Raw genomic sequence first — 15,833 nt, 5'->3', positions numbered from 1 at the left:
TCCACCAATGAACTCGTTTACTGTATTTGACTCGATTCTCAAACGTTGTGAAGTTAGAATGTCTTTAGTAGATAAGGAATACCTTGAGTCGGCGAGTAGACGCGGATGATCGATGACCAAGAATAATCTGCTAAATTTAGAACCGTTCAGTGTCTCTTCCTTCACCATCTCATTAAGACACAATCACAACATATACAGTAATGCACCACCCTGCAAACGACTCACGTCATCATGCATTCCACATATTTCAGGGTCCTATTCAACTATGAGGTAATTAAACAAGTTGTCAGGCTGCTTTTTTGACCTTGACCTCCCCGAACAACTCACGTTTTTATGAAGCACTCCCCATTTCGTTCTCGCCATTTCCCCAGGCTATTTTCGTACCTAAGTGACTGCGACAATTGGACGCGTGCGTTGCGGTCTCTCCCTGAACTTTCCGAAGCTCTTCTCGAGCAAGCCCGCAATAGCAGGCGTGGTGCAGAGGCCAACAATGATTTGTTGGAATTCGTTGGAGACCGGATTGTCAACCTCGTATGTGCTCTTGTAGTAGCGAATGGCAGTATCTGTCCCGACCAACAAGTCGTAAGTGATGTTTGAGATTGGTATTTTCAAGATGAGAGAATATTTTTCTGTCTAGGACGTCAACAGAGCCGTCACTTCTAATGATACCCTTGGAAGATTGGCTTTCCAGCTGGGCCTTGATAGAAAGGCTCATTTGGACGACGCCGACCTCAAAAGCATCATTGATTTTAGTCCGCGATACAGTATAAGCCCTCCAAAGGCTCTTGCCGACCTCTTCGAAGCCTATGTTGGTGCCGTTTACGATGAGCATGGCTGGGATCTCACGAAAGATTGGCTGGAAATCTTATTAAAGCCACTCGTTGAACAAGCCACGGAAGATTACATCGAGAGGCCTGAAACGTCGCTGATACGGGGCGTCTACGTTTCACACAAACTCTTGCATAAGGTTGAGCATCATCAAAAGCTCTTCGACTATATCGAGCCGAGAGCTGAAGACTTTGAAATTATGGCCGGACCTGCACTTTTCCCGCTCACTCCGGGTCTTAAATTCGTTTTTGGGCCTAGAGGCGACATCGGAAACGACCGCAATATAGTTGATATTGCCACTCATCTCGTCAAGTTTTGGATATGCCAGGCCTTTATGTCAGAATATCCGGAGAACCGAAAGGCTTATACTAAAGCACCACACCTCATCTCCGTATGCTTATTACTTATTTTGCATTCGGATACTGACGTTTATTCGAGGGTATCACAGTACTTATCACAAGCTCTTGGACACTGGGACTTCTCGCTTTGGCCCTCCGACTTGAAACATTCTTTGACCCCCAGGATCCCGATTACTCTATCTTCGAGCAACGACTCAAGTCGCCACGATCTGTGCCTTCACGCAAAGAAGACCAGGAGCAATGTTTTCGGAGCAAACTGACACAGGTATTTTATGCCGTGATTGGTTGGTTCTACTTTGAAGACCCAAAGGAGGCCATGAAATGGGGAGAGATGTTCTTCACACCTCTTGTCACTTTCGCTCATGACATACTCGTGAGGGACTCAAGGTTAGCCATCTTCACTTTTAGAAATCGGATTCTACTAATATCGATCTTCGTGAAGCTTTGTACCTAATCTCCCTGAAGATAATGAGAGCACCAAAACTTCACCTGCTTCCACTCCCAAAATTACTGAAGAACACCTAGATATCCTCCCCGCATTTCAAGTAGAAGACCTCGAGGCACGTTTCGCAGAAATGGTTATCGGGATGAAAAATGTATCATTCCGCCATAACACGGACGATTTTCGATTGATGATAGATCTTGACGAATCTGATGATGATGACGACGACGAACAACAAGCTGATTCCAGCTCTCATAACGAAATATGTCCCGTCGAATCCTTACATCCCTCCAAACCTATGCTAGCCAAGTTCAAGCTTCCTGCGGGGAAACGAGCCCAGATCCTTGAAGCACGCTTGACCCAGCCCAAGGCCGTATCTCAAGCGATCAAAATTGTGTTCAGTAATGACACCAAGCCGTCCAGTCACTCAACAAACTCCGTGGTAAAAGGTCAGACAAGTTCAACAAGATTTGTTCTGCGGTATACTCATGTTTTCTAGAAGAACAAAGTGCAGCCGCAGACAGAGCCGAGGCGCCTGAGCAAGAAAAGTTGGAACAGGGCGCACCATTCTCGAATGTGATAAATCAAACGTCTGCTGAAATCTACAGGGACAAACCACTCTCAAAAGAACCACCTAGCAAGCCCTTAATTACGCCCCACGCAAGACATGAAGTCGAAAACCACAAGCCTTTTCGAGAGGCCAGGCTTTCGCGACACCTTCAAACCGTGAAACGCGAGCCTCCTCGGGAACCTAGAGCTCTCCGAGGGCTTCGAAACACTGCGGCGACCAGGGAACTAGTATTTACTCGAACATGATTCGAAGGACTCGAAGTCAAGGAAGATAGAAAGGGGTAGTTAGACTCGCGCAAGGCTTCCATCATCACCTTCATAAATTTAACAAGCTTACTATGATAGTGAGATCGTGATAACGATTCTGAGTTAAGCCCTGTTATACTACGTCACGTATCAAGCCGTGGGCATTGAAATCTTTTCGAGTGAACTATGATTGCATGAAGCACTTGGACAGGTCTACATTCCCGTTGCCCGCTTTTCAGTCAAAAGCACTACCAAGCCCCCACCCTCGGACATCCATCCGCCCAATCCTTTACGCTGAGCTCAGAGGAGATTAGGCTGAAGGAGATTTTACAATTCAATTGGAGTATGAATATGCTGTGAAAGAGCCTTTTGTTACATGACGTTTGGTTACACACGAATCATTCAATACCGAAAATAACAGAACAAGGCGGCTGGATAGAATACAGACAGCGATTTCGCATGCGTGTGGAGAGCAGTACAAAAGATATAACAGTACAAGAAACTTACGAAGCAAAGGTTACAAATAAAACATGATATTCTTCATGGCACTCCCGGTCGGTCCATTCCCCCAGTATTTGGCGGCATCTTTCCAAGCCTTCTCTTCGTCAATGGGACCGCTTCGGATACCATTCAGCAGTTCGTGCAAATAGCATCGACCACGCTCACATGCGAGGTCAGCATAATACGCCGGGGAGACGAGGCTAACTGCTTTGGTAGCACGAGCGAACATGTAACTGATGCTATTTGTCAAAGCTTGTAACTTGTCCGGGATAAACCCATTCTCATCGTGGATGACGAAGTAGTGAGTAGGCTTGCTCGAACCTTGGAGACTACCATGAGCTAATATAATTTACTGTCAGCAACAGTTGGAAATAAATATTTGAATATAGGATACCTTGGAGGTAGAAATCGAAATTGTAAACTGTAGTGACGCCCTGATCAACCACAGTTCCGGGCAAAGGATTAAACTTGTCATCGACATCTTTTTCGCTGGTGGGGAAGAATCGGGTATGATGACGCTTGGCCTGGAGCTAGATGAGTATTTTTCACAAAAGAAAGTTTAGGAACAAGAGCCGTACGCAGACAACAATAGTCAACTTGGGACGAGACTTCATCTTGACTGCTCGGCATGCCTCTACAACAGCAGGTAATTCCTCCTCGATAACCGAGGCAAATTGTCCCTGAAGAGACTCGTTGAATAATTTCCAGATTAAAATCTTTGGAACTCACCTCAGAGACGCCATCACGGTATATGAGAATTCGCTCAGGGTATCTACCACTCTTTGAATGGAAGGCATTTAGCCTCTCAATCATCATCTCCTTGAGGTCGGTCACCATCTATATAATATTAGATACCGCAAAGACCTATGAAGAGTCTTGCATACCTCCTTCCTCGACTCCTGCCTCCGCAAACTAGCGGGAAATTGTACACAGTCCCGGTCAACACTAGCAACGACTGCAGCAATCGAAGGTGTACCCTTGACTGCTATAACACCGGGATGAGTAACATCAATGCCGACTACCATAGTGGGCATTTCACCCAGCCAGGTTACACTAGTCTTGTCAAGAACATGGCTAGGGAAACAATGAATGAGCTGAAGAGGGTGTATCCAGTGGCACTCACTTGACACCGCCAAGCTTCATGTTGAATTTCAGGCTGACATTCGAGTAGTATTGAGGTCCGCCTTTAGGAAGGTAAGATTGACTGTTGGCTACGAAACGTTTGAACCCCTACCATTCCTAAGCCTCTCCGCCTGGGCGCAAACGCTTGCTATGATATCACCAGTTTATAAAGGACGTAAGATTCGCAAAGGACAACTCACGGAGGTCAAGGGTTACGTCAAAGAGACGTTTCAACCCCGAATATATGTGCTTGTCCGTGTTGGATAAAATGGTAAAAATGATCTGCGGTTTCTGATTAAACATCTTGGGCAGCATGCTGTGGATTATATGGATTGCCTTCCCCCTCCCTAAATCGGTTCTATCATACGGAGGGAGATGAACTTCCGCAATAGTCGGTAGTGACGTGATATTTAATCCACTTTTACCGCATACTTCAGAAAAACTTTTCAAAGCGCTGCGCAACTCGGGATCGGATGGCCCGTTGAACTCTGTATGACTACCATCGCGAATCAGGAGGACGGCCCACTTTGCTAACGTTGCACCTTTCACGAATTTAACCTCTCTGAGGTTCCAGCTCGCTTTATCGCTTCTGAAAGATCGACCATCAAGCTCCTTCTCCCCTTTATACTTGATTTTCGGGGGAGGAACAACACGACCAGGGACGGTAGCCATTGCCTGTGAGATACCGACACCGAAGGCATTTAGAGTAGGAGCATTTTGAGTGAATCCGAGCTCCTTGAGACCCTGAGTTTCGATGGCATGTGCATTGGCGTTGGGGGGCTGAGCTGCATAGCGAATCATAGCAGCCGTGTGCTCGTCTAGAAGCTTCCCGCGATATGGCTGATTGGGAAGAATCTCACAAAGTTCTGTAGGAAGGTAATTGACTTTTTGACCTCCCACATCGACAAGCGGAAGGTTTGGATGTTGGAGCTTGATCTTGTATCCTTGTAAGGATCGTCAGTTCTCGGCCTACTAATTAACAAAGATCATACACGTACTCTTAAGGAAGTACTCTTCAACAGAAATTTCACCATAGTCTTCGGTCTTGAACACATACGTTTTAGCAGTGTACTCAGTGGCTTCCTTGATCGTCTTGCGATATCCCAAATGAGTAGCCTTGACCCGAAGTCCTTTGACAAAAGTCGTAGGACGAGAGTTAATCTTCAGGAACTCAATCAAGGCAGTGGCTAAATTGCCGGATCTGTAAAATGCAGTTGTACAAACTGTGGAGAGAGATCGGAAAATTGTTCTTTTTCGCATATAATGTCGATGCACATACCATTGACGTTGACCATGAGCGCTTGATGAGCGGTTCGGACGGACGAGTAGAAACCTCGGACAGCCTCCAGACCCCCTCCGAGAGGCATAGGAACACCTGTGCCGGGCATGAAAAACTTATTGCGTCCAACCATTACCCCTCCAGCACCGGAACGAGTGGGCCAAGCAGCAAGGATAAGATTGAAAGCCGAGATGATGGGCATAATGTCATGCGCGGAATATTGAGGGTCTCCAGCAATAACTCTATAAAAAGCTACAGTGTCAGTAGAGAAGTGTCATTCGCCAACACACTTACTTTCGCAAGCTCTCGGTTTCGAGCTCCCTAGCGAATTTGATAGAGAGAGTATACATCTTTCGGGGCTGAGAACCTTTAGCTGGTGGATCATCGTCTTCCTCATAGAAGGGAACGTCAATTGACAAAGGTTGGGGCAGTAGTTTTGATGCCACAAGCTTTGCCGAATGATCGTGAGCAACACATCCTGCTAGAATCTTCTTCCAAGGTTCGGTATCCTCCGCGATTTCAAATATGCGCCTTCGGACCCGTCTAATGGAAACTGCAGGCGTAGTCACAACCTCATAGTCATAAAACGGCCCTTTGGGAATGGTCATGGCGAAGTAATTGGTCCTTAAAGCAATTTCCCTTCCCTTCGTTCCAAGGTCGAGGCGCAAGGGAAGACCTTTTTCATTAATGGGGGCGCTCTTGAGGCCGGCCATAACCTGCTTCTGAGAACCGTCGCGTAGCCTAGCGTCAATGGCAATAGGGCGATTGGGCGGAGAGTAAATTCTAGCATATTTTCGCGGATATTAGCAATGGCCATATTGCGAAGAGATGAAATTTACCCAGCGGGAACACCCCGTCCACCTCCAGCGGAACCACGCCCTCGATTCCCACCGCGACCTCTGGAAGGGGTGCCTCGCGCACCACCATATCCGCCACCACGACCCCTATCGGGCGCTCCGCGTCCTCGCATTATTTACCCCAAATGGAAATTGTGTCGGCAACAAGAAAAGGGACGGAAGATAAGTAGAATGAATGAGTTTGATGATATGTGGGTGATAAGGCAGTCAGGTGGCACTTATATATGCCGGTCTTTTGCAATGCGTAAAAGCCCGATACAGGCGTAAGGGCAGCAAGAACGTGGGGGAGGAGGAGAATGTTCGCTCGCTTGGATGCATATATACGCAAGGGAAACAAATACCAGCAAATACGAAAGGCAATCTGATTAACCTTGGCATTGTTCTCAAAAGAGTCTCAACCGCCTTACTCCGATTCACTCCCATAGTATATAAAAAAAAAGATGAGATGTTCCAGGTAGCTGTAATTACAGATCTCAAGAGCGTATAACGATACAAAAGAGCTTTAACAATATAAAACAGACAGCACTAAAAAAAAAAACGAAAACGAAAAAAGAAAAGCAACTCAGCGAATTTAAGTAGTAGTTTTAAAAAAAGAAATAACTAGCGAAAAAAAACCGGAAAAAAAACAAGCAGTCCAGGTAGAGGGAGAGGGTCCTTTGAGCGAAAAAGCACTCATGAAGTTTTTTGAGGCGAGCCGATACTCAGACGATCATTCACTCGTTGACGGTGCTGTCTGTTTCTTAGGTGCACCTCGTAATTCGACAGCGACTCCCCAGGTCCAGGCGTATACAGCTATACCACAACCATTAGAACGATCCTCTACAGAGGAATTTCATAGTTACTCACTTTTCCAGGACAATCAAGACACCTGATACGCCAATCAGGTGGATTCCCAGTCGTTTTCCTAAGTATCGCCTCAAATCTATCATCAGGGTATCTACTCCTCATATTCTGGAGAGCTGCAGACAACCAAGGAGGAAGTTGCGGCGGAATCTTCATGTCAAGTGATAGATTTTAGCCGCCATCTCCAAGAGACCTCAACAACGATACCCACTTACCATGTTTATCGAAGGCGAGTTAGGAGCAGGCGTGTTAGACGACACCTCATGTCCATTCTCAGCCTTTACTTTCGGCGTGATAAATTTCTCCTCTCTCCTTCCCAAAGACGGCGTAATGGGTTTTCCCAAACTCTTAGGACCTGCAGACGATCGCGGAGTACCAGATTTGTGTCCCACTCCGTTCAATTTGATTTTTTGTGCCAATGGAGGTTCCGATGCGCTTGAAGCAGTAGAAACGGGTGATATAGCTCTATCGTCATCGTCCCTATTCGGCGAAGGCGAACGCCGAGAATCGATATCACCGTTCTTTGCTGGCGTAGCCGGCGCAGAAACATCCATAGGAGTCGAAGTTGCCGCAGCACCCTGTCCCTTCTGCGTACCGCTCTTCTTTTTACTTGTATTCTTGGTATCCCCTTCCTTCCGCATGTGAAATTCAGGATCAGGATTATATTCTACTGGTCGAGGTCTCCGATGTCGATGCCAGAATTTACCTAAACGGAACAATCAATCAGCAAACCAGCTCAAAACAACATGAAAAAACACCCTCCACCCAACTTACCACATGTACCGCACTGTGATTTATCTCCTAAAGGTCCTTTTCTCCGTCCTATAGCAATACTCTCCGGACAACCACAGTTCGAACAATGCCAAACACCATTGATATAATTAGGATGTTGTCCATCCACAAACTCCTTCTCCTTCGCCTCCCTCTCCAACTCCTTCTGCGACTTTTTCGGCACATACTTCATTTTCGGTTCAGGCGGAGGCGGAGGCAATGGTATGGCAGGAGGCGGGTCATTTTCTAGTGGTGCAGGAAGTTTACTAATATCAGCTGCTGTTGACGGTGTTGGCGCAGCAACCTGAGCCCTTTGTCGGAGAATCGAATTGGGTAAAGATGGTGCCTTGAACAACCCTTTCGGTTTCTTTTCTTTCGGCTGTGGTATAGGTACCGAAGGCATGGGTGTCGGAGCCGGTATGAAAGCAGTCCCATTCTCAGAAGCAACCATATTCGCAATAGTAAGCGAAGCAGCAGCGGCAGCAGCTCTCCTAGAACCCGAAGCATTTGCAGCAGCAGCAAGAGCCAGCGTCGCAGGATCAAGTTCAGGGAATCCAACAGCGGGTGTTCTATATGTTCTGATGGGCTCGCGATCGGGGATAACAATTCCACGACGGCCGCGTTGATTCCGCTTTCTCCTCTTGGTCATTTCCTTCTCCCTTTCCTTTTCGCTTCGTTCAATATCACTATCACTGACTGAATTAAGCAGTGGCGTGTAAGCTTGTACTTGATCCATGGGTCGTGCACCAGTCGCGAGGCTGGGCAGGAAAGCCTGCCTGAGTTCTTCATCTTGAATCGGCGTGCCATCAGAGAAATGGCCAACGAGAAACAGCGACTTTTGGTACATTTGAATCTGTTCTCGAATGCTGTGTGCAATAGAAGTCCTAGTGGGTGGGGGACCACTTAATATTTTACGCAATTCAACTAGAATGAACGGAAGCTTACTTGAATTCACCCCCGAGACCCAAGTCCTGCGCATACACTTCCGAAAACTCTTCAGGTGTCACCGTTTCATTCTCAAGATCCCATTCAAATTGATCTTCAAGCTTCATGGCACCAACGATGATATCCAACTAGGTAACCATCATAAACACGTCAGTATCACACATCATTTAACCACCCATTCAAAACGCACCTTGATCAAAATCCTCATTTCCTCATGCATCAGCTCTTCATCTAGCTTAATCTCATCGATTGCCATAGGCCTCCCAAACCCCTCAACATCCATCGACACGTCAGTCATTACGACATTCTTTTCATCTTCCTCCACCTTCACCTTCGAACCCATAGTGGCACCTATAAGATCACCCGTTTCATCCAACTTCCGTTTCTTCTTCGTCCTCCGCGAACGTGAACCACCAATACCCGCACGACCCTCCATCCTCATCCGTTTCCTCCACGCCTCCCACCACTTCCTTTGTGCATCATCCAAAGTACCTTGAACCACCGGAGTGTCGCTTGTCAAATCAATCACAAGTTCACCAGAATCCTGATCATAGCTAAGCGAATGGGCCTTATAATCGCCTAACTGTTCCTGAATTTGCTTGACGATGACAGAGTGATAATTCGGATTGAGGTTATAATCGTCCACAATCGACTGTGCGAAAGTTTCGGGTGTCACAACCGGATCTACAAAAATACACAAAAGTGAGTTAAAGGACTCCTAAACACAAGCTAACCCGTTAAAAATAGTTTCGCACCATTCAAATTCCAAACAAATGTATCCCTCATCTTATGATGTTCAACATCAAACTCCAGCCGAATCGGTACTAATTGTTCCGGACGCTCGCTCTCTTCCAAATCCAATTTTCTCGGCCTGCCACGGAAAAGGTAACGTGAGTCAAAACAATGTGAAAGGATTTAAAAAGGTAGCCGAAACGTACAATCGCAACCCCTCTCTTTGCCTTTTCCTCCTTTCCCTTCCCTCTTTCTCCTTTCCTCGTCTTAATGGATATCTCACGTCAAAATTTTCTCGCCCTCGCTTCCATCTATTCACATCAACATCAGGTGCCGCCTTCTCCCACCACATAGCCCCTCCAAACAATCCCCTCATCTCCGACGCCATCCTCTCCTTCATCTTCCTCATAACAACTTCATACTCTTTGTCCGTCTTCAGCCAACCCTTGACTTCAACTAATTGCTCATCCGAGATTTCCGGAATCAGCTTCAAACTATCAACGAGAGGAACATTCGTAATTTGTGTTATAGCAGGATTGAGCTGGACGTTGGTAGGTAATGGTGGTATCTGACCCGCTACAGAGGAGGAGGCAGTCGAAGTGGTACTATCGGATGCCGGAAGGGTATTTCCACCCGAGATAGTGGACGACGGAACATTAGGAGCTGAAGGTCCGGAAGCAGTCGTGACGGAGGCTGTACTTGATGCCCTTGCAATAGGACCGGCGACGTTCGGTCCAGGGATAGCAGGCGGTACGCTAGCTCTCATACCCCCCATACCCACTGATCCAGGTTCCTTTGGCATAGGCGAGGCACCTGAGGGCAATGATTGCTGCCTCGCCTGTTGTTGCTGATGATGATGATGTTGGTGTTGTTGTTGCGCAAGCGCCTGAGCCATGGGTGAAGCATTACCCATGCCCATACCTGGGGTACCTCCACCCATCATGCTACCCTGTCTCACCGGCGTTTGCGGAGGTCCTTGCGCAGGACCTCCACTCATAGCCATCGTTGCCGGATTAAAATTGGCATTCGAATTCATCATCTCGTTCGTGTTTGGCGGACGAGGAGATTGAATTAAATTTTGACCTTGATGGACAGGTGCGGTTGGGGTACCAGGCATTCCATTCATCCCCCCAAGGGCAGAGAGGTCTGTAGATGATGAACCGGACATCGACATGCGACTAGGCATCATAGAAGGCGGGCCCATAGGACTCATAACAGGAGTAATGCCGCCCATATGTGACGAGTCGATTTTTCTCTTTGCATTACGGTAAGGAGAACCAGGTATCGACATGGGTGGAGGTGACCCTTGCATACCTCCACCGGGGAAATTTGTATTGAACGGAGAATTGGCTTGCATCATTTGCTGCTGCTGCTGCTGCTGCTGATGCGGTTGAGGGGTTTGTTGGTTCATCATATTTCCTTGCATTGCAGCCTGGTTTTGAGGTGTAGCGGGAGGGTTCATGGGAGCGAAACCAAACTGTTCCTGATGCCCCTGCTGCATTTGCTGTTTTTGGACGTAGGGAGTCTGAGGCTGCTGAGGAGTGACGGGATAAGGATTTGGTTGCGATTGTTGAGTCATTTGTTGTTGCTGAGGTTGTTTAAGATATCCGTTCATTGTGAAGGTCTACCATAATTCAAGTAAGTAACGTAACAATAAAAATAGAAGAAAAAACATACTTGTTCACTCGCACGGCTCGGAGGTCTAGCACCTGGACTTTGCGCACTAGCACTTCCACTAGCACTCCCAGGAGATCCATGGCTCATCGCTGTCCCTGGTCGTGAGATTTGCTGTCCGATACCATGTTGAGAGTTCGGGGGTCGATTTCCAGGCGCAATGTGTGCATTGGGGTTATTGGGAGTCTGAGGCATCCCCTGTGCGGTAGACGGACGTGTTTGTTGTCCGCTGGGATTGTGCCGCTGATCTTGAGCCGTTGGAGGTCGGAGTTGCATGGGTCCCATTCCCGACGCAATGTGCGCAGCATTGGGAGTGTGAGGCGTTGAGCTGGGACCAGGACCACGATGACCTGTAGCGGTAGGTGGTCTTTGCATGCCTTGAGCCGTAGGAGGTCTATGTATCTGCATTCCTTGGGCGGTTGGCGGCCGAGGTTGACCTTGAACGTTAGGAGGACGGTGATGACCTTGGGCGGTGGGAGGTCGATGATGACCCTGGGATGTCGGTGGTCGACTAGGATCGCTTATTGAACCACCTTGGGACTGTGGAGGTGCAGGAGGCGGCATCATCTGCTGCTGTTGTTGTGATGCGCCGTGATTGGAATTTGAGTTTAAAGGCTGCATCTGTCCCAGCAAGGTCATCCAGGCCTGTTGTCGTTCTTGTTGACTGAGCGATAAAAATTGTTCGCGCGTCATATTGAGGGCGCCAAGCATCATTTGTTGCTGTGGTGTCAACGGTGGCAGGTTCTGTTGTTGGGCCTGAGGCGGGGAAGCCTGGTGTAGCGAAGGGTGCTGCTGCGATTGAGCCATAGGGTCGAAGCCGAAATGTCCGGCTTGGGATAACGCAGCAGGGTTTATTCCACCAGGACCTGCCATCCCAGACATGCCTGACATGTTCATAGAGTTATTCATCGCGTTATTCATCGACATCATATTCATGTTCATTCCACCACCACTTAGACCGCCCATCGAGCCATTCATCATGCCATGTTGTTGTTGTTGTTGTTGCTGTTGTTGCTGCTGAAGCAATTGTGCGGGATTCATGCCAGAATTCATGGCGTTGGCGTTGGGATTCATAGCGTTTAGATTCATGGCCATGGCAAGGCCGCCTCCACCGCCACCAGCGGTAGCTCCCATTAACTGGGCAGGGTTAACGGCGCCACTGAAAGCATTCGATGGAAATTTATGTTGTTGTTGTTGTTGCTGTTGCTGATGTGGACCAATGGGACCACTTGGAAAGCCGGCCGCCAGCATGGCCGGGTTGATACCGGCGGCGTTGGTGTTTGAACCGGGAGCAAAGGACTGGGAAGCATACATATTCGGGTTGCTCATTGTTTTTGTGGAGTACGTCGTAGCTGGTCTGAGAAGAGAACAATTATGAGTTATGACAAGGTCAAGAAGATGAGAAGATTACGAACAGGGGAGTGGTATCTGGATCTATCGAAGAGAATACGAAGGCCTGTGAAGAGACTGTTGAGTCGTACACGCGCCGCGGAGGGGCATACACGTGTTTTGGGAAGAAGCGGAGAGAGAACTGACCTAGAGCGCCTCTGTACGCGAAGACGTTGTCGCTGCCGAGGAGAGTGTTGGGGGAGAGTTGGAGGGGAAGCTGCTGGCCGGGGGCGGGGGCTGCGGAGAGGGAGGATGAGCACGGGGCAGGGGACGGAGAGGGGGAGCGGAGGACAGGGCCGGAGGGACGGAGGAGCGGAACGGGAGGAGGGCTCACCTTCGGAGGGAGGGCGGGAGAGGCGGGGAGGGGAGGGAGGGGCAGAGGAGGGGTGTGGGAGGAGACCGGGGGGCGGAGATGAAAAAACGGCGGGCAGCCGGGCGATGGGTGGGCTCGGGGGCGGGAGGGAAGGGGAGAAGAGGAGGACGGGGATCGGGAAACAAAAAAGCGACACAGCGTGGATCGATTGTCGCAAGCTCTCAGCTACTACTCAGACCACCGCTGTAACGCTGTTAGTAAGGTGTACACCTCAGCACAAGTCACACCTCCCACCACCTGTCACGCGTCACAATCGCACGCCCAGCCCGCGCGCCCCAGCGGACGGCGGGGGGCGGAGGGGAGGGGCGGGGGAGGGAACCATCGTCCATCTACATTGTCCGGGGGAGGGAAGACAGTGCAGAACCTTTCTCCTCCGCTGACGCACAACTCAATTTGCCCGTTCTCTGCCAACCGCTGCTACGGCCCAGATCTAGATCCAGATCTCTGTCTCGCCCTCTCGCCCTTTCCTCCCCCCTCCCCTCCCCTCCCCTCTCCACGCCACGCCCAACCAGACCCACTTCTTCCCGGAGAGCAGCCCACTGTCATGGTGGAGCGGAAGGAAGAGCTGTCCCTGCAAAAAAATCATGCCTCGTTTATTTAGATGCCTTCCAAGCCTATATACACCGAACATATCAGCGATAATCCCGTGGGCCCAAGTGACGCCATCACCAAGCCCCTGTGTCTCCTTGTCCCATCACCCGTAAGAATCATTTCTGCTCTGCCGTCATATACGTCCGTCCCAGCCTCCACTCACGCTTGTCACCCCTTCCCTACCCCTCCTTGCCCCCTTCTCTCGCCCCACTACTCCTCCACTCGCCTCTCTCACCTGCGAATCTGCATTTTTCATCCAAAAGTAAGTCGCGGACCCTGACCCAACTTACCTGCTCACCAAACACACTTCCACAACACATCATCATTCCTAATTTGGACGCTCCATACAAGTCATAGTTCTCCGTAACGCATTCTCAAAACCCCAATGAGTCCTATGCATCCGTATAGCCACATCTCTTATCTATACCATTACGCACAGCTTCCAGCTCCCAGCCACTCATTCGTAACTTGTACTAAACTAACCGCCATTCTCGGCTAAATTTGAAATCTCCCAGGAATACCCCGCATCTGTCATTTGATTATCTGAACCATCTGCATAAAATCATCCTCCCAATCCGCAACATGAACTCGAATGTCGATCGACCCATAAAAATGCCACGCTAATTCCCGAGGCCTGAAACTCATACAGAGAGCGTGTTGTCCCTGTCCAAGGCAAGGAGCAACAACAGTCGACTTGCATGATTCAAAAAGCGGCCATCTGCCGTAAGCGTCGGCTTGGTGATGCGACGCGTATATGCTAGAGTCGGTCCCCCCGATGTTGCTAAATACGCCATCGCTGATACGCTCCCGAAATCTGTCTCACTCAACTATTGTACATTCCCACAAACGGATGCGACGGGTTTAAAATTCCCTCCCACACACAAACAGAAATTTTTTTGACTCACATTTGATTGAGAATACTTGGCCGAGAAACAAAAGAGCCACATCTCGGCCGACTCGAGAGGAGGGCTGTATATCGGCTGTATATCATTTGACGAAGTGTGTCCTCTAAAGATTCTTCGATAATGCTTCTAAATCCATCCCTACTGTCACTTCATACTCAAATGAAACCATCAGACAGACGCACGCTCAAGTTACTCGCGCGGACGTTGTCAATGACGGATCTTGTTCTTATTTGTTCTAAATATAACACTCATTATATCTTTCCCGATATGATACACACAAGCCCAGAACATATGAGCATTGCCAAAAAAACTCAAATCACGAAAATCCACTCAGAACTTCGTATAATCCACCACCTCCAATCCTCCTCTCCAATCTCTCACTCCAAAACCTCATCACCGGTTCCCATTCCTCTTTACCCACCGGCATACCTCCTTTAACATTTTGATATCGTTGCTCTATAACCGTACGAAACCCTTTTTTAAAAGCTGTAACATCGCTTGGTGTAAATGAAAGTTCTGATGGTTTTGGACGAGATAGTATGAGAAGAGGTGTCGGTGATAATGACGAGAGTGTTCCAGGATAAGAAAGTAATGGTCCAGCTATCGTAACGATGGAACCAAACGACGGCGTTGGCGACGTTGCATCAGTAACACTCGAAGGCACCAAAGCCTTCTTTAAAGCCAACACTTGTTTTTCCTTCCACCACCATAACGCAAACTCAACAATGACACTTCCTCCTTGCGCAAATCCAAACCAATGGATTCTTTGCAAAGGCCATTGACACTCTGTCGTCAAGTAGAGTACGATTTTTTCTAATAATTGAATGGCGGGAGTGGGATTGGGATGGGGTAGGAGTTCGCCGAGAGGGTCGAAGGATTCGTACCATTGGTAGGCCTCTTCGTATAGATATGGTATTCTGAGAGTGGGATTAGCTGTAAGGCAAATGCGTATATATGCGAAGAAGAAAGTATAAACCTACTTCTCAGGTGCACGAATTGCAAGTGTAGCCGTCTGCGGCAACTTGAGCTGTCTCCCAAGTTTCGCAAACGGGATATGCGTATCTCCTACCATCCATCCATCATAAAAAATATTTTTTCAACAAACATCGTGAAAGAATTTTAAGAGAAATACATACCTAAGCCATGTAGAAGAATGAGTAAATTCTCATCTGTCCCATCATCACTTGGTGTATACTCGAAAGGCACCGGTATTCTTTCCGACTTGGGTGATGGTTTGATACGGGGTGTGGAAGTATCAGAAGAGCCAGGTTCCGCTTCTCGGATGTGGATTTCTTTTTGAACTCCAGAAGTCATTTCACATAAATTGTTTTTTCTTTGAGGATCAAGGCCTGAGAGAAAGGGTGGTTTAGTGTCTTATATGACCCTGATTTGGATCGTCAGCACAT

At 48.3% G+C, this 15,833-nt stretch overlaps 4 protein-coding genes across 4 annotated transcripts; 1 reads left to right on the top strand and 3 right to left on the bottom strand.

Moving 5' to 3' along the window:
* Positions 1–333: 333 nt before the first annotated feature.
* On the top strand, positions 334–2,445 carry AGABI2DRAFT_121157 (hypothetical protein; the record flags this gene model as incomplete). Its single annotated transcript, XM_006455157.1, has 5 exons — positions 334–582; positions 638–1,219; positions 1,267–1,574; positions 1,630–2,078; positions 2,129–2,445. The coding sequence occupies 5 exons, from the start codon at positions 334–336 to the stop codon at positions 2,443–2,445; spliced, it is 1,905 nt and encodes a 634-aa protein (XP_006455220.1).
* Positions 2,446–2,551: 106 nt separating this feature from the next.
* Positions 2,552–6,488, bottom strand: AGABI2DRAFT_194863 (argonaute-like protein). The gene is made up of 12 exons (XM_006455156.1): positions 6,187–6,488; positions 5,642–6,130; positions 5,348–5,589; positions 5,067–5,291; positions 4,269–5,012; positions 4,181–4,216; positions 4,070–4,130; positions 3,831–4,020; positions 3,676–3,783; positions 3,525–3,626; positions 3,341–3,470; positions 2,552–3,285 (listed from the first exon to the last, which is right to left on the bottom strand). The coding sequence occupies exons 1-12, from the start codon at positions 6,315–6,317 to the stop codon at positions 2,963–2,965; spliced, it is 2,781 nt and encodes a 926-aa protein (XP_006455219.1). The 5' UTR covers positions 6,318–6,488; the 3' UTR covers positions 2,552–2,962.
* Positions 6,489–6,876: 388 nt separating this feature from the next.
* On the bottom strand, positions 6,877–13,260 carry AGABI2DRAFT_121155 (hypothetical protein; the record flags this gene model as incomplete). Its single annotated transcript, XM_006455155.1, has 11 exons — positions 6,877–6,996; positions 7,051–7,197; positions 7,263–7,753; positions 7,822–8,720; positions 8,764–8,891; positions 8,954–9,447; positions 9,519–9,634; positions 9,702–11,119; positions 11,173–12,526; positions 12,585–13,096; positions 13,159–13,260. 11 exons carry the CDS (start codon positions 13,258–13,260, stop codon positions 6,877–6,879), a joined length of 5,781 nt encoding a protein of 1,926 aa, XP_006455218.1.
* Positions 13,261–14,743: 1,483 nt separating this feature from the next.
* On the bottom strand, positions 14,744–15,792 carry AGABI2DRAFT_209603 (hypothetical protein; the record flags this gene model as incomplete). Its single annotated transcript, XM_006455154.1, has 3 exons — positions 15,564–15,792; positions 15,408–15,492; positions 14,744–15,344 (listed from the first exon to the last, which is right to left on the bottom strand). Exons 1-3 carry the CDS (start codon positions 15,739–15,741, stop codon positions 14,744–14,746), a joined length of 864 nt encoding a protein of 287 aa, XP_006455217.1. The 5' UTR covers positions 15,742–15,792.
* Between the last annotated feature and the right edge of the window lie 41 nt (positions 15,793–15,833).

Source organism: Agaricus bisporus (assembly GCF_000300575.1).
Source record: "Agaricus bisporus var. bisporus H97 unplaced genomic scaffold AGABI2scaffold_10, whole genome shotgun sequence".
NCBI classification, from domain to species: Eukaryota; Fungi; Basidiomycota; class Agaricomycetes; order Agaricales; family Agaricaceae; genus Agaricus; species Agaricus bisporus.
The sequence above is the reverse complement of the archived record's forward strand: the minus strand, read 5'-3'. Positions and strand labels throughout refer to the sequence as shown.